Source organism: Callithrix jacchus, chromosome 5 (genome assembly GCF_049354715.1).
Source record: "Callithrix jacchus isolate 240 chromosome 5, calJac240_pri, whole genome shotgun sequence".
NCBI classification, from domain to species: Eukaryota; Metazoa; Chordata; class Mammalia; order Primates; family Cebidae; genus Callithrix; species Callithrix jacchus.
In genome coordinates this window covers 115,728,261-115,745,213 of record NC_133506.1, presented here as the reverse complement: position 1 = coordinate 115,745,213, position 16,953 = coordinate 115,728,261, and the positions used below count along the sequence as shown (strand labels likewise).

At 56.7% G+C, this 16,953-nt stretch overlaps 1 protein-coding gene across 34 annotated transcripts in view; it reads left to right on the top strand.

The window, feature by feature from the left end:
• CACNA1G (calcium voltage-gated channel subunit alpha1 G) overlaps positions 1-16,953 on the top strand; it is a 67,614-nt gene that overhangs the window by 44,342 nt on the left and 6,319 nt on the right. For 8 of the 34 annotated variants that reach the window (XM_078374195.1, XM_035301238.3, XM_078374194.1 and 5 more), the window contains 11 exons: positions 489-615; positions 2,233-2,358; positions 3,511-3,600; positions 4,438-4,651; positions 11,547-11,698; positions 12,468-12,577; positions 13,636-13,769; positions 14,062-14,132; positions 14,251-14,329; positions 14,425-14,546; positions 14,862-15,215. In XM_078374195.1, the coding sequence (XP_078230321.1) occupies positions 489-615; positions 2,233-2,358; positions 3,511-3,600; positions 4,438-4,651; positions 11,547-11,698; positions 12,468-12,577; positions 13,636-13,769; positions 14,062-14,132; positions 14,251-14,329; positions 14,425-14,546; positions 14,862-15,215 (1,579 nt within the window). Of the gene's footprint in view, positions 1-488; positions 616-2,232; positions 2,359-3,510; positions 3,601-4,437; positions 4,652-6,421; positions 6,476-11,546; positions 11,699-12,467; positions 12,578-13,635; positions 13,770-14,061; positions 14,133-14,250; positions 14,330-14,424; positions 14,547-14,861; positions 15,216-15,869; positions 16,014-16,953 lie in introns of all 34 variants that reach the window. The other 26 variants (XM_035301237.3, XM_035301231.3, XM_078374193.1 and 23 more) reach the window with 7 other exon arrangements.

Genomic DNA, 16,953 nt, shown 5'->3' with positions numbered 1-16,953 from the left:
GATCCGCCCTCTCAGGAATCCCTCTCCAATCAGCCAGTCACAACCCCCAACTCAGAACTTTTCTTGGACAGGGATGATGCGGACTAATGGTGATGCTTCCCTGACTGTGACAGTCCATATCCCTCTGCCCGTCCCCTCTCTGTCTGCTCCCATACAAGTTTATCTCCCGGTGCCCCCAACCCACAACGCACTGCATCCCTGGGGAGCGCCTCACTTGAGTTGAATGCCTGCCACTCCCAGCCCAGACAGCTCCTACATTTGTCATCCTAGGGTGGAGGTGGAAACATGAGGCATGGGGATCTCTGCAGCCTGTTTTGAGAGATTACAGTGGGGGTCCCGATGGCGTGGGGTCCTGTGAAAAGAGGACTGCGTTCTGCCACCAAAGCCCAGGAAGGGACCAGTGGCCAAGGTTGGGGGTGTGGAGCAGGGTCAAGGGACAAGGGAGTGGGCTGGGGGAAGCCCTGTCACCTCCCTCCTTCCCTCCCCAGGGTGATCAGCCGGGCGCAGGGGCTGAAGCTGGTGGTGGAGACGCTGATGTCCTCACTGAAACCTATTGGCAACATTGTGGTCATCTGTTGTGCCTTCTTCATCATTTTTGGCATCCTGGGGGTGCAGGTATGTAGGGATCTGGGGGACAGCTATAGGTGAAAGCCTGAGGAGGGCTCCTCCCCTTGGCCCCTGGGTCCTGAGGCTCAAGCTGCTGCTGCTGCCTTCATTCCAGAAAGGAATCAGCAGGAATACTTAGGCCCTAGGCCCCTTTACCTCCTGGGCATTTCAGAGAAAACTGGGAGCCTAGAGGAGGGCCCCAAGAAGGACCGGGGCTGCAGATAGGTTTCAGGCCATGGGAGCCACAGGCTGCTGTTCCTGCCCTCTGCTCGCACTCCCTGAGCACAGACGCTGGCCCGAGGTCTACTCTGGGATCTCCTCCCTTCCTCCCTGGCTCCAGCGGGCTGCAGGCCAGGTCTGGGATCCAGGGCCCAGACAGCTGGGCCAGGTTAGCCGCGTGCTGGCAGGCAGGCGGGTGCAGACCCCAGACAAGGCAGGAAGTGGGGGCTGCTGGGGAAACTTGGCTGTGGGCCCAGGGAGGAGACTTGGCTTTGGAAGAGAAAGTCAGAGCTGCCTGCAGGATTCAGCAGACGCCTCAGGGGGCCAGGGAGCCCCTCCATCGAAGTCTTCCAGGGCCCTTGGCTCCAGCTGTTTTGGCTGCAGGGTAGACAACGGGCTGTTCAAGCAGCATGGGAGCTCCTGAGTGGCTATGCCCTCCCCTCCCCACCTTCCTGGGATGTCTGCTCGGCCCTGGGTCGGGGGCTGTTCCCTGGTTTCCTAGAAATTCTCTAGCCCTAGGGACCAGGCTGGGGTGCATTTACCAAAGCTGCGTGGTGCCTCTGTGTACACCCTCCCCACTCCTACCCAGTGCCCTTCCCCTTCCCTACTTCCCAGCCTCCTTGGGTCAGTAGAGTAAACCATTGTTGAGCCCACCTTCCAGTGGATTTGGGTCTGTTTCGAGGAGTTTGCTTAGGCCCCCTCGTCCTGCTTTCCTTTCTCCACCATTAGTGATAACCTGGTTTATACTGGAATGAGGGTGAGCTTTCCGGTTAGAGAGACCTTGGTTCAAGTCCCCGTTCTGCTTCCTGCTGGCTAAAGGGTCTTAGTGAGTGGATTAACTTCTCTGAGCCTCAGTTGTTCTTATCTGTAAAGTGGGGTTGATGATACCTTCTCCCCAACCTAGAGCTGCTGTGAGAAATTAAGTGCCTAGCTCAGTGGATCTCAAACTTGAGTTTGCATCAGAATCACCAGAACAGCTTGTTAAAAGATCGCTTCGCCCCCACCTCCGAGCGTGTGATTCAGTAGATCTGAGCTGGGCCTGAGAATATGTGTTTCTAGCATGTTCCAAGATGATGCTGGGACCCCCACTTGGCAGAGGCCTGGCCTAGCCATTGGTGGAGAAGATGATGACTGTTATCGCCCTCCCACCCTTTCCCACTGCCTGCCCCCGTTACTTTTCCTCCCTCTCTTGGAAAGGAAGGGGCATCTGCAGGGGATGCTCGGGTCAGTGTTTCCCTGACTTGACTAAGCCCCAAGCAGAGCACCCCACACTCACCCAGAATGTGCCCAGGCTGGTGCGGGGGTGGGGCCCAGAAGTCCTGGCTTCCTGTAGTGGGTGGGGCTCAGGAGTCCTGGCTTCCTGCAGTCACAGCTCACTTTTCTCTGTCTCCGGGATTGTGTGTCCAGCTCTTCAAAGGGAAGTTTTTCGTGTGCCAGGGTGAGGATACCAGGAACATCACCAATAAGTCGGACTGCGCCGAGGCTAGTTACCGGTGGGTCCGGCACAAGTACAACTTCGACAACCTCGGCCAGGTGAGCCCCAGGCTCAGAGGTGGGGCCGTGGCAAAGGAGCTGGAGGGGGCACAGGGCCATGCTCAATGGTACATGCTGACTCCAGTGGAGGTGGGCTCCCACTGAGAGATGTGCCCTTCACATCCTCTGCTTTCTGACACAAGTGTGTCAAGAAACCCAGTCCATCCTGCAGCGCCCCAACAAGGGGGCCCATGTGGTCTCTAGCCCTCCTTAAAGATGAAGAAGCAGGCTCAGAGAGGGTAAGGGGCTTGCCCAGGGCCACAGAGCTACATGGCAGAGCAGGAAGCACATGTAACACGGGGGACAGGCAGCCCTGGATGTGAATCTTGTGTAAATCCTGACCCCACCATTGTCAGCTCGATGACCTGGGACAGCTGACTTCCCAGGGCCTCAGTTTCATTAACTGGTGAATGGAGTCATAATAGAATCTCCTTGAGGTCACAGTAAGGATGCAATGAGAGGATGTGTAAGTTTGTTTAACATGGTGGAGGGGACAGGCATATTGTCAATTCCTTTCCTCACTCCATATTGGCAGAAACAAATGTAGAAAATGAAGTTGTAGCCAGGTGCAGGGGCTCTCGCCTACCCAGCACTTGGGAAGCTGAGGCCGGTGGATCGCCTGAGGTCAGGAGTTCAGAACCAGCCTGGCCAACATGGTGAAACCCCGTCTCTACTAAAAATACAAAAATTAGCCAGGTGTAGTGGTACACGCCTGTAATCCCAGCTACTCAGGAGGCTGAGGCAGGAGAATCACTTGAACCCAGGAGGCAGAGGTTGCAGTGAGCTGAGATTAGGCCATTGCCCTCCAGCCAGGGCAACAGAGGGAGACTCTGTCTAAAAAAAAAAAAGTTACTCAGTTTGTTTCCCAGACCCATGCTGGTTTTGGTTTCTGGGATTCCAGGGGTTTGTGGGTCCCTTGTCCTACCTGATGGAGGGCAGAGGGTGTGACCTTCTCCCAGGGCCCCTCCAGCTACAGCTCAGCTATGGAGCCCTGAGTTGGAGGGCTATCCTGGAGCCTGGGGTGTGACTCCAGCTTGAACCCTCAAGGGCTGGGGTACTCTGAGCTGATGCAGGAGGCACTTCGGGGCAGGTGGTAGGTGATTCAGCCACACATCCTACACTTCAAATGCCTCCTTTTCCTCCTCCCATCAGGCCCTGATGTCCCTGTTCGTCTTGGCCTCCAAGGATGGTTGGGTGGACATCATGTACGATGGGCTGGACGCTGTGGGCGTGGACCAGCAGGTAGGGCTGAAGCGGGCAGGCTCCATCTGTGTGCTCAGGTCACTCAGCATGGGCTGATTCCAGGACAGAGTGAGCAAGGCGGGTTGGCCAAATGCCAGGAAAGAAGCATCACATTTTACAGCAGAGGCTGTTGCTGGTGGCATGGGGGCCAAATCTGGGCATGTTTTATTGGTCTACAACATGTTTAACATTTTTTGAATTAGTTGTGAAGACTTTTAAATTGTGGATTTTGGCTGTGCACAGTGGCTCACACCTGTAATGCCAGTGCATTGGGAGGTCCAGGCAAGAGGATCTCTTGAGGCCGGAGTTGGAGACTAGCCTGGGCATCATAGCAAGACCCCCATCTATACAAAAAATAAAAACAATTAGCCGAGTATGGTGGTATGCATCTGGAGTCCCGGCTGAGGGGGGAGGATCCCTTGAGCCCAGGAACTTGAGGCTCCAATAAGCTATGATCACACCACTGCACTCCAGCCTGAGCAATAGAATGAGACCCTGTCTCTAAAAAAAGAAAAAAAAAATGGTGCGTTTTACACAAAAGCCCAGATTTGTGCCTACTCGGGAAAAAGTCTGAAGGTCTGGGAACACTGGGCTTGCATTCTCTCAGGGCAGGAGTCAGCCAGAACAAAGGCATTTTTTGGATGAAGAATCTATTCTCCCCTTTGCCACAGTCCCCACCCCTCCCTACTGCCTCACATCACACCCACACCATTCATTTCCATCACCTGTCAGGTTGCTGTAGCTATTTGGGTTTGCAGAAACCCAGGCTGTGGGCAGCTTCTAAGACAGCTTGACCTGGGGCTGATGCCTGCGCCTGTCCTTCCTGCTCCCCGCCAGCCCATCATGAACCACAACCCCTGGATGCTGCTGTACTTCATCTCGTTCCTGCTCATCGTGGCCTTCTTTGTGCTGAACATGTTTGTGGGTGTGGTGGTGGAGAACTTCCACAAGTGTCGGCAGCACCAGGAGGAAGAGGAGGCCCGGCGGCGGGAGGAGAAGCGTCTGCGAAGACTAGAGAAAAAGAGAAGGAGTAAGGAGAAGCAGATGGCTGGTCGGTAGTCTTTACACCTCTCTCTGGGTCGTGCTTGACCTTGGCCTTGCGACTGCGGGGGGCTGGGTGCTGGGGCTGGGGGCAGGGAGAAGAGGCTCCCACCCCCCTCCTCACCTCCTTCCCCCCAAGAGCATGTCTGCCTTTACAGCCAGCATGAAACAGGCCACTTCAGCCCCATGGGTAGGGGGAGCTGCCCCCACCCCAGGGGCTCTGGGATCTCAGCATCATCCTCCCCAGATGATGCCAGGTGGGGTTGACACCCAGTCTCCCTGAGCTTGATTCTCAGAGGAGCCTCACTGGCTGCTCCACTGCCCCATGCCAGCATCCAGAGGCACAGGTGCCAGTCTTGCCCACCCCAGGATGGGCAGTGAGCATCTCAACCCTGTGCCCACCTAGTGTCTGCAGCTGCCGAGCAAGGCAGAACTTATAATGTTCAACAGTGTGAGAGAGAACCCAGACACCCCTTCCTCCCCATCTCCAACAAAACTTTCCACCACCATGCATTTTCTTTCCCAAACTGACCAAAAACGTAAAACTAAAACAACAAAAGAAAACTTCCCTTGGCTTGGAGAAGTTCTGGAATAACCTGGGTCCCTGCAGCCCCTTACCTCCTCACTTGTGCTCCCCAATCTCTTGGCATTGGGTAGGTGAAGCCCCATCCATCCCTCATGCCCTTATGCCACGGGTGGGCTAAACTAAGTGAGACGACAGAGGCCAGGAAGAATGTGAGAGATGAAGCAGGCGCCCATTGTTTCTGGGGCATCCCCAGGTGCGTCTGCACCTGCCTCCCTCTCTCCCTGTCTCCCTCTCTCCCGGGCTCCCGTCTGCCTCTGTGCCTCTCTCTCTCAGTCACGGCCCACGTCTCTCTCTAAGTGTCTTTGTGTGTGGGTTTCTCTAAGCCTTTGTGTGTCTGTCTGTGTCTCTCTCTGTTTGGGGTGAGGGTTTCCCATGCTCTCTTCACCTTTTCACAAACCGTCTTCCTTCCGCCGATAAGATACGTGCGGTGGCCTGAGTGTTCCCTTTGGTGTGTTCAAATGTGAGTACCACCAGATGAGTGAGGGGCTGCAGTGCCCCTGCCCCCCTCTGCCCTCCACTCTATCTACTGCGGCCTGGAAGAGGCACTGAGAGTGGAGGTGGGAGGTGGCCTGTGTTCCCTATTAACAGCGGGAGCTGCTCCAGGATGTGGGAAGGCGCTGGCCTCGGGGTGGCAATGGGGGGTGCAGTTGTCCATGTCCCCCACCCTCACTATCAGCCCTCCAAGGCCTGCTCGGCTCCAGGTAGGGGTCAGGGCTTGGCTTCCCTGTGGATGTCTGAAGCTGAGCAGGTGCGCTGTCCCCCGAGGCCATGCTCCCGCTCCTGCTCCATCCTCCCCAACCCCTCCTCACAGTCGGGCACATGGAATTCTTTTGGCAAGCGGCCCTTGTGGCCCCTGTCTGCCCAGCTGGCTCCACTTCTGGGCTCTGTGGCTGTCTCAAGTGCAGCTGAGGCCACAGCGCAGGAGAAGTGGACATCTGTTCTGATGACTGGCCGCCTGCTCCTCCCAGTGCCTCCCTGCCCCGTGACCCTGACCCTGTCTAGCCACATTGTTTGTCTTCCTCAAGTGCCTTGTACCCCCAGCTTCGGGCTGGACATTCAGAGCCAGCCACCCATGCTCAGCGCACCCTGGCCATAGGCAGAGCGAGGTCGGAGCTGAGGGGAAGCAGCCCCTTCGGGGCCCTGCCCAGCGCACCTGGTCCAGCCAGTGACCAATATCGTGTTTCGTTCTTTTAGATCTAATGCTGGACGATGTAATTGCTTCCGGCAGCTCGGCCAGCGCTGCGTCAGGTACTGCGTCTGGGGTGTGGGCTCATGCGCGTGGGGACACGCTCTTCACTCCCTCCCCATGACTCATTGATTCTCTCCTCTTGGGGTGAAGGGGTGAGGGTCCCTGGGGCCCCCACAAGGGCAGGGGCTGAAGCACTGGGCTCTATGGTACCCCGCAGGCCTGCGCCAACTGGACGGGAGGCGAGGGCCTGATGCCTCTCTGCCGACGCCCCTCGGAGGGCCCACCTTCCCAGCAACGGCTTCCTTGGCCGAGCGCCCCACCTCCTGCCACCTCTTCCCTCCTGTGCCTCCTCCCTGGAGCTCACCGGTCGATTATTAGAGCTGCAAATCTCTCCTGTCTCCTTTTGTCTGAGGGGAGACTTTGATCCAAGGGAGCAGGATGAGAGGAGCAGAGAGGGAAGGGATTTGTTTTAAAAATGTAACGATGAATAATTGAACAGACTCATTAATAGTCAAGTGATCTCGGTGGCTACAAACAGCAGGAATTGGGAATCAAAGACCTGAGTTGGCCACGAGTTTCTCCCAAAAAAGCCAAAGATGTGGGAGTGAGCTGGGTCCTTATCTTCAAGAGCCATGTCTCTGGGAAGACCCTCCTGGTCCAGCCCGCCCTCCATGGTCCCTCAGTCCCCTGCTCCCCTCTCCCCCACTGGCCCCCAGTTGGAGGGGCAGAGGCTCCTGGAGTCCATGACAGGGCTGTGGGGCCTCATCACACCATGTCTCCAGCCGGTGGTTCCCAAGCTGTTCAGCCCCAAGGCCCCCAGTTACCATCTCCTCCAGCAGACCCCACATTTTAGAAGGCTGCCTGCGAATTTTAGAGCATTTCAATAATGACTTCTTTCATCACTTTTACTAATCAGAGGCACATCTAATTGCTAATCACAGCTTCTGAGCTGCAGAAGGTTACATACGAAATGATGGCAAAGAAAGACCATTTCGTCATTAAATTAGTCTGTGGGGTCTTAACACAGGCAAATATAGGGCTTCTTTTGAGCCTTCTGAAGTATTGGAAAGAACATAAGGACCCCTGTGCTGTTGCAGGCTTAGAACTTCAGTCTGGGAACCACACGCTGTGCTTTCTCCACTTCTCCCCTACCCACCAATCAGGCAGATACTGCCATGGGAATGTTGGGTTGCATGATCTGTGGGGCCTCAGGGACCCACCCAAGGGAGAACCCCTGAGCCTCCATTCAGTAGGTCATCCCGGAGGCCCTCGGTGCTTCCGCCCCACGGTGCTAAGCAGGTGTTTGGCATTGAGAGACTGTCACTCTGGGGCTCAGGAGTCTCTGGCTGGTTTGTGACTGGGTTGCCAGGGTCCCCACATCTCTGCATCAGGCTGTCTTGCAAATTCCTGAAGTACTAGGGGATGAGGGGTCGGGGGAGAGGTGGCCTTCAGCTTTCCCTTATGGGTTCACCTGGTCGGTAGACTGAAATGTGCACACTTCCACATGCACCCCAAAACATCCTAGCACAGGGCTGGCCCACAGAGGCTTTTCCACATGGGGGTTATCCCAGAAATCAACACATGCAGACTCTCATAGCCCCTAAGACATGACGCACCCACTCAGTGCTAAACACTCTTGCACCACACTCCCATTCCGGGGATATTCTGCTGGGGTGGACATTCTGCTCCTGGAGTGGACAGACCCTACTCTACCCTGGGATGGCACATGCAGGCATGTATACCAGTTACCTTCTTGGCTGTTGATGAGGACTCAGAGACCCTGAACCATGGCTCAGATCATCCCATATCCCACTTCCCAGGTCCTGGAGTTCTGTGTGGATGTGCCAGAGCTTTTCAGACTTCCATGTACAGCAGAATCACCTGGAAAGCATAAACACAGATTCCTGGGTCCTACCCCAGAGGTTCTTCTACAGTGGTGCAGATGCACTGGTCTACCCACCAGGGGGATGGGGGCAGAGTCAAACCCAATCCACAGCTGCTGGGAATCAAACACGTGTACCACACCTCCCTGGCCAGTACACCCCTGTGCTGGTGCTGCTCCCAGCAGGAGGGAGAGAGCCAGACCCCAGGGAAAGGCAGAAGAGCAGAGCCTGTGATTATCCGGGGAATGGGCATGGCCAGACACCTGGGTCCAGCCCGGCTTCCCAGATGGAAGGAGGGACCAGGGCTGCTAGGTGATCAGGCTGCCCCACGGGTGCTACGCCTCCAACACCAGCTCCACTCTCCTTGGCCACCTGCGGCATCGACCTCCACTCACTCACTGACCCTTTTTCCTTCCACCAGGCTGGGACCCAGTGATCAGGCCTGGCCACGGCAGCTGAAGGTGTGGCCTCTGCCGTGGGGGGCCTGTGTCCTTGGGAGTGACCCCTGTCTTCCCCCTATGCATCGCCACTACCCTTTGCAAACCCTCTGCCCTGGCTATGTCTCAGGCTCCCCATGACCCCTACTAACTCACTGTGCCTGTTGCCTTGCAGCCCTCCTGCACCCATCTTCTCTCCCTGCCCCTAACTGGGGGCCTGGGCCGCCCTAGATGTGCCCTTACCCCCACTGTCTGACTCTGGTATTTTCTCCACCTAAGCAACTTATCCTGGTGGGAGGCAGGGAGGTGGGGCCACAGCTACCGATGCGTCAGTGACCACAGGTCCAGGCCCCTCCTGGGTTGGAGCTCTTAAAGCAGCAGGCTTGCCCAAGACTCCTCCCAGGGGGGTTTCTAATTCTTCTCCACACCTAAGTGCTTGCCTGCACAGCCGAGGTCCAGAGAGCAGCAAAGTGGGGTGGCATCGCCCAGGCCCCAACAGTGAAGGTCTTTGGGCAGACCATCCAGGGACATCCTCTGGGCTAAAGCCTGAAAGCCTGGTGCCTGCACCCACCTGGCAGCTGGCGAGGGACTCAGGCTGGAAGTTCGGGTCCAGCTCAGTCGTGCCTCGTAGCTAGCTGAATGACTCACTTTTTGCCTGGCTTCATTCTCTCCCTCTGAGAAACAAAGGGGTTTCCTGAGAAGATGCTGATCAGACTGGCCTGTTGCTCTTTGGACCTGGGCTCTAATGGGGGATTTCTGGCTGCCTCAGCACCTGCTGTCTGGGATAGGGGCCAGGGTGGAAGGGCCTTTGTACAGACCCCAGGGGACTGGGACCTGTCTAAAAGCAGATGCCCTGCCTCAGTCCTCCTGGTCTGGGCCTCTTGGAGGAGGGTCCCGGCTGAATTTAAGCCCACCCACCCCTCAGACTCCTAGGGCAAGGCCGGAAGGCAAAGTTGGTGGGAGCAGCTGCTCCCTTTGGCCTGGAGCTGCCTATGAAGTCAGGCTGGGGTGACCGGGAGAGGGGGCAACTCTCCCAGCCTTTCCTCCACATTGTCTCAGCTAATAATGGGGCTAATAAGGAGCCACTTTTTCTAACCTAATTGTATTCAAACATTTTAGTTAATTCTCCATTCATATTTTAGCATAATGGGATCGGGTGCTCTCGGCATTTATGGAGATTAATGCAAAGAAAGCGATCCAGCTGCTCGGGCAACGCCGGGCGACTAGCGCCCTCTGGTCCTTGTGGTACTAAAGGAAGGAAGGAAGAGGCCCGGCCCTCCCGGCCCACCCTCCGCCATCGCAGTGTGGATGACCCCTGGCCTCCCGTCCTCCCTTGCCCGAGGCTCTCCAGCCCCACACTCTTGGGGCTCTGTTCTTGAACAAACAGAGCCACAGTTGGGTGGCTGATCTCTGAACACGGGAAGATGGCCTCATGCACACCTCACCCACAGCAGAGTGCCAGCAACTGTCTGCCCTGTGGTCATCCACACCTCCAGGCCGATGCTGGAGAGTGGCCGGGTGGGCCCCGAGCATGGCAGCCCACGGGGCTGGACATGCAGTTCCTGGGTGCTCTTCTTTCTTCAGCCTCGGGTGGGGGCCCACCCCAGGCCACTCCTTGCCTCAGTTTACCTCTCTGTTCAATGGTCCTATGCATGGGAAAGGACAGTTACATCTGAGCTGGCCTGGGCCCAAAGCTTCCTGCTGCCCCTGGGCCAGTGACCCCCTGGCTCAGGCCTCAGAGGCCGCAGCCCTTGCTGGCTGGCTTTCCCCTAGACCTCCTGAGAGGGGGAAGGGCTGTCTGGGACCTGCGGCTGCCACACACCTCCCTGTGAGGAGCCTCTTCCTTCTTTGTGGCTTCATGGGAGACCAATCTGTCAACCTCCTCCTGAGAACACGTGACCCAACTTGGCCTGGGCCTTCCTCAGCGCCTGTAAGAGGGCCCCGAAATCTCCTGCCGCAGATTTATTCTGCCTCCTTGGCAGCCCAACCTGACTCCGTGATTTTCATAACTAAGTGGTTCACTAATTACAAGATAAATATTATGCCTCTGACAGATCTCAGACAGTGCCTCCAACCCGGCCTGCAGTCTAGGGCTGCCCAAACACCCAGGAGCAGGCTGGGCAGTGCCTCATTAGAAACTGGGTGAGTCTGACAGGTGGGGCCCTCCCAGCTTGAGTCTGGGATGGAGCAGAGCCCCAAGGCCTCCCCTCTGCCCTTGCTGACATGAGGGTGCAGGAGGCCCAGGCCCTGCCCTCTGGAGGCCCTCTGGGTGGGTCAGCACAGCCAGCCAAGAAGATGTCCAATTTCCATTCTCCGGTTTTATCTCCCAATCCCAGCTCTGTGTAATCTCCTTTGTTCCCCTGAGGAGCTGAGCTTGGTGAAGGAGCAAAAGCCTTTGCCTCCCTGTTGATGGAGCATCCTCTGAGCGTTAGGAGGGAGACCAGTTGTTTTTCATCGTATCGATCTGGCCTCACTGCAGAACACCGAGTCAAGGGTGTTCTGAGGGGCTGGTAGATTTTGGAGGCTGCCTAGGGGAGGGGGCTCACCTGGTGTCTAATGAAGGTAGGGAGCTCTGCATGTCCTGATCCATCCCGCTTTCACCTGCAGCCAGTACAACCGATGCTTGGAGGGGGGGCACGCCCAGGTGGCTGCCCCCACCAAGGGGCAGTTTGGGGAGGGCGAGGATGGTGATGACTCTGGAATGTTTCAGCTCTGGCATTAGAGTCTGGTGGCTGTGAGGGACTGGGGGTGGAGGGGTGCAGGGGGCAGAGGCCTGACGCTTGCTCTGCTCTTCCACCCCATCCCCTCAGAAGCCCAGTGCAAACCTTACTACTCGGATTACTCCCGCTTCCGGCTCCTCGTCCATCACTTGTGCACCAGCCACTACCTGGATCTCTTCATCACAGGTGTCATCGGGCTGAACGTGGTCACCATGGCCATGGAGCACTACCAGCAGCCCCAGGTAGGAGCGAGTGGACCAGCCATCTGCCCCCCCACATCCCCACCCTGCCTCCAGCTGCAGAACCTCTGGGCAACGTTAACCCAGCCTGATCCAAGGTACCTCTGTGCCAGGCAAGTGCTGGGCATGCTACATGGGTTCCTCCTGCGCCTCTTGGAGGTGGGTATCATCTTTGTTTTATAGATGAGGACACTGAGGCTCAGAGATGTTAGTTGATATGGCCAAGGTCACACAAAAAGGGAGTGGAGGACCTGGTTTCTTCACTCAGCAAATATTGAGTGTCTTCTAAGAGCCATGCCCTGGATCTTTGAGGGTAAAGAAGGCAGATTGATTCCTGCCTTTCTGGAGTTGAGAGTCTAGTGAATGTCCAGCTCCCAATTTCACCTGTGATCTTGCTGCTTCTCCAATCAGCCTCCCTTGGCTGCCCTCCAGCCCTCAGCTTCTCCATCTGTCCATTGAGGGTGTTGAATCTGTAATGCACAAGGCCCCTTCCAGTCCTGGCATCCTGTGCCATCTAGTACATTCTCATGTGATCTCCTCACTATCTCCCAAGGAGAAAGCTCCTTTAGCATAAGGTTGATTCATTCATGTGAAGTACCCTACTCCCCTCTGGGGTGGTGGCTAATGGCCAGCCATCATGGCAGAAACAGGGAAGACAGGGCTCCTTAGAGTACCCTGCTTCTCAGACCTGGGCAGTGTGATGGCGGTGGGGTGGAGCAGGCCCTAGTCCCAGGCCTTAAGGGACCCTGCATCTTGCCTCCATCCCTGCCAGATTCTGGATGAGGCTCTGAAGATCTGCAACTACATCTTCACTGTCATCTTTGTCTTGGAATCAGTTTTCAAACTTGTGGCCTTCGGTTTCCGTCGGTTCTTCCAGGACAGGTAACGGAGAAGGGGGGTGGGGGCTTGGGGGCTTGGGGGCTTGGGTGGAGATAGAAAGGGATGAGTCTCTTGGGGAAATACCCAGGAAGACCTAGTGTCTAAAGACCTTTCTTAACTCCTGAGGTCCAGCCCCCATCCTATGGCTGATGTAGAGGACTAGGGACCATCCAGGACCAGGAGATGGGAAGGAATGGGGAGAATTTGACAAGACAGGGCCTGGGGGATGCTGGCAGCTAGAAATCAGTGTGACCTAGTCTGGGGCTTAAGAGCACAGAGCCTGGAGCCAGACTGCCTGAACTGGATTTGAATTCTGGTTTCACCACTTAGTAGCTGGTGGCCTTGGGTAAGTTACTTAACCGCTCTGTGCCTCAGTTTCCTCATTTGTAAAATGAGAGAAAATAATAGTATCTACATCACAGAGTTGTGAGATTATGAATTTCTCTTTGGTTTTGAGGGTTTTGTTTGTGTGTTTTTGGAGACAGAGTCTTGCTCTGATGTGCAGGCTGGAGTGCAGCAGCTCGGTCTTGGCTCACTGCAGCCTTGACTGCCTGGGCTCAAGCTGTCCTTTCACCTCAGTCTCCCGAGCAGCTGGGACTACAGGCACCCACTGCACACCCAGAGAATTTTTTTTTTTTTTTTTTTTTTTTTTTTTTAGTAGAGACAGGGTCTCACTATTTTGCCCAGGCTATTCTCGAACTCCTGAGCTCAAGTGATGCTCCCGCCTCAGCCTCCCAAAGTGCTGAGATTACAGGTGTGAGTTCCTATTTGTGAAGCCCTTAAAAATGCCTGGTGCATAGTAAACACCATATAAGTGCTAAATTAAAAAAAACAAATGAATACAAATGAAAAAGCAAAGACCTTGGAGCTAAAGTCCTAGTCCCACTCATGCCACCAGTTGGCTGTGTGGCCTTAGATAAGCCATGCCTCTTCTCTGCAGGATGGGAGGCTGGACCCACTGATGTCTGCCCTCCTTTCCAGCCTGTCTTTCTGTGCCACAACTGCCCCCTCCTCCAGGACCCCCTCCCCCTACTCAGGGAGCTGTGTCCTGGGCTTTCCAGGTGGAACCAGCTGGATCTGGCCATTGTGCTGCTGTCCATCATGGGCATCACACTGGAGGAGATCGAGGTCAACGCCTCTCTGCCCATCAACCCCACCATCATCCGCATCATGAGGGTGCTGCGCATTGCCCGAGGTTGGTGCCCAGCTGCCTGCCCCTGCACCTGCCCCCGCAGGGTGACCAGCCCAGAGAGAGAGAGCAAGGGTCGACTTTGTGGCTGGTCAAGGCCTGGGTGTCTGTGGGTTCCCATGGGTCTTTCTCCCAGCCTCTGCCAAGGGAGGCTGGGAACAGGGCTGAGGGTGGGGATGCAGCCTGGCTGGCCCAGGGATGGCCATCCCGGCAGCCTCAACCCAGGCCTGGCACTAGCTCCCAGCTATCTGGCCAGGGACCCAAAGGGGCCAGCTCATGACATTGTCCTGTTCTGCAGTGCTGAAGCTGCTGAAGATGGCTGTGGGCATGCGGGCGCTGCTGGACACGGTGATGCAGGCCCTGCCCCAGGTAGCCGGAAGGTGGGGGGCCTCTGGGGAGGGGAGGTGCTCTCCAGAGGGTCAGGGGCTTGGGGAAGCTGACTGGGAGACCCAGCGGCATCGTTTCTATTTCTTCTCCTCTTTTCCAGGTAGGGAACCTGGGACTTCTCTTCATGTTGTTGTTTTTCATCTTTGCAGCTCTGGGCGTGGAGCTCTTTGGAGACCTGGGTGAGTTGGAGTAGGAGAGGGTGGAGGAGCCAGGGCTGGAGACCAGGAGGCTCCTAGGCTAACATGAGCCTCTCCCCGTTTCCCTCCTTCCCCAGAGTGTGACGAGACACACCCCTGTGAGGGCCTGGGCCGGCATGCCACCTTTCGGAACTTTGGCATGGCCTTCCTAACCCTCTTCCGAGTCTCCACAGGTGACAACTGGAATGGCATTATGAAGGTAAGCGCCCAGGGCTGGCCCAGGCTCCAGGGAGGCAGCCCCACTTCCTGAGCTAGGATTCCTTGGGAAGATGAATTAGCCGCAAATAAAAGCATGTGACCTTCCCTTCCCCGTGGAGCTCCCTCTCCCAGGAACATGCTCTGGCTCACACTTCCCCAGGCAGCATCTAATGCCCCTCGGCCCCCAAACCCTCCTCCTCCTCCTCCTCCCCTTCCTTCCCCTCCCCCAATGCTCTGTGATACCCATAACTAATTCTCCACAACAGCTCTACCCACTGCCCTCCCGAGCCTTACCCTTCTATCCCGCCTGCCCCAGGACACCCTCCGGGACTGTGACCAGGAATCCACCTGCTACAACACGGTCATCTCACCCATCTACTTTGTGTCCTTCGTGCTGACGGCCCAGTTTGTGCTGGTCAACGTGGTGATCGCCGTGCTGATGAAGCACCTGGAGGAGAGCAACAAGGAGGCCAAGGAGGAGGCTGAGCTGGAGGCCGAGCTGGAGCTGGAGATGAAGACCCTCAGTCCCCAGCCCCACTCACCGATGGGGAGTCCCTTCCTCTGGCCTGGGGTTGAGGGCCCCGACAGCCCCGACAGCCCCAAACCTGGGGCCCTGCACCCAACAGCCCATGCGAGATCAGCCTCCCACTTCTCCCTGGAGCACTCCACGGTGAGCTGACACCCATCCCTGCCACGAGAGGAGCTGGGGCAGGAGAAAGGTGTGGAGGGTGGCGGTTGGGAGCCGAGCAGGCAGGGCACACACCCTAGGGCTCCTCCTGAAGCCTCCTGCCCTCCTTCCTGGATACTGAGCAAGCAGTCACTGCCCCTCCCCAGGGACCGCGGCCTACACTTACCCCACAGGGCCAGCCCAGCAGATGGGCCAGTTTAGCCATGCCCTGCTCCTCCAGCCTGGTCTGGCCTCTCCTTCCTGACTCATAGGTTCAAGGCTAAGTTTTCTGTTTCCTTCCTGTTTCTTTCTTACCCTTGCCCAACTGCCAAATCTCTTTCCTACCCACCCTTTAACCTGCCTGGTTCTCTTCCATCTCTCCATCCTTTTATCTTCTCTTCCCCCCCACTCCCCCTGTGTGGGCTCTGCTCATCTTCCATCTCCCTCTCTCCTTCCTCCCCGCACCTGCCCTCTTCCCCACACCTCCTCTTTGTCTCTTCGTTGCTGTGTGTGTGCATGTATGCACGTGTGTTGTGTGGGTTTCACCTCTTTTTTCTCCTGTGTCTCTGTCAATCCCCTTCCATGACACTTCCCATCACTGCCCTCTGACCTCCGCTCCCCTGCCTCTCCGGCTCCCCTTATGGGCTGGCTCCCCAGGACAGGCAGCTGTTTGACACCATATCCCTGCTGATCCAGGGCTCCCTGGAGTGGGAGCTGAAGCTGATGGACGAGCTGGCAGGCCCAGGGGGCCAGCCCTCTGCCTTCCCTTCTGCCCCCAGCCTGGGCGGCTCCAATCCTCAGGTTACTGTGCCCCTGTGCTGTGCCCTTTCCCTTGACCATGCTGGGCTGTGCCACGCTGTGCCATGCTTCTGGGGAAGCTGGGGGTGTTGCCTGCCCACTGGGTATCTGAAGAAAGTACAGCCTTAGGGCCTCAGTTGAGTGCGGGAGCCAGCCAGGGGGTCTTCTAGGCTGAAATGACCTCCAGAAAAGAGCTGGAAGGCAGGGCTGTTGAGATTGCCAGTCTGATGAGAAGGGTGGGTGGAGGAGGGGCTTGGTAGGGGAGAGGGGATTTGTAAGAATCTGGAAGAGAAAAGGGGGATGGGGCAGAAGATAAGTAGCAGTGAGACCTTGGCAGGTGGAGAGAAGGAGTTGTCAATGCAGGGAGAAGGGCCCCCGGGGACAGTGCAGGTGGCCAGGCAGTCCACTGCAGGCTGCAGCCTGTCTCTCCTCTGGGTCTAGCACCCACTTGCCAGTCCTCAGTTTGGTGGCTTTTTAAGTCGTAGAGCCCACCAGGCATGATGAGTACTGTCAGGAGCCACCGATGTCTGTCCTGAGAGAGAGAGAAGGCTCCAGCTGGGAGTGGGTATTGAGGCCTTGGTGTGAAATAGGACTTGGCTTCCTGCCCAAGCCCAGCCCCTTCCCGCAGCGCCACAGGGCCCTTTCCCCCAGTCCCATCCAATGCCAGGTTTTTGCTTTCTGGGCTGCTCCTGCCCTCCTCCCCTCCCCTTGAACCCCCCCACTACCACGTGACAGAGGGCCCCACCCTCCCTCCATCTAGGTCAGAGGCTGCGGAGACAGGTTTCAGTGGGAGATAGAAGAACCAAGTCCTCCAGAGGCCCTTTTGAGTGGTGGGGCAGGGAGGTTCTTAGGAAGCCTTTAGCCTCATCAAAAAAAAAAAAAAAATGGACAGTGATCCTCATGTGGGAAGGAACCTTGCCTCTTTTTGGGATTCAGCCTCAGA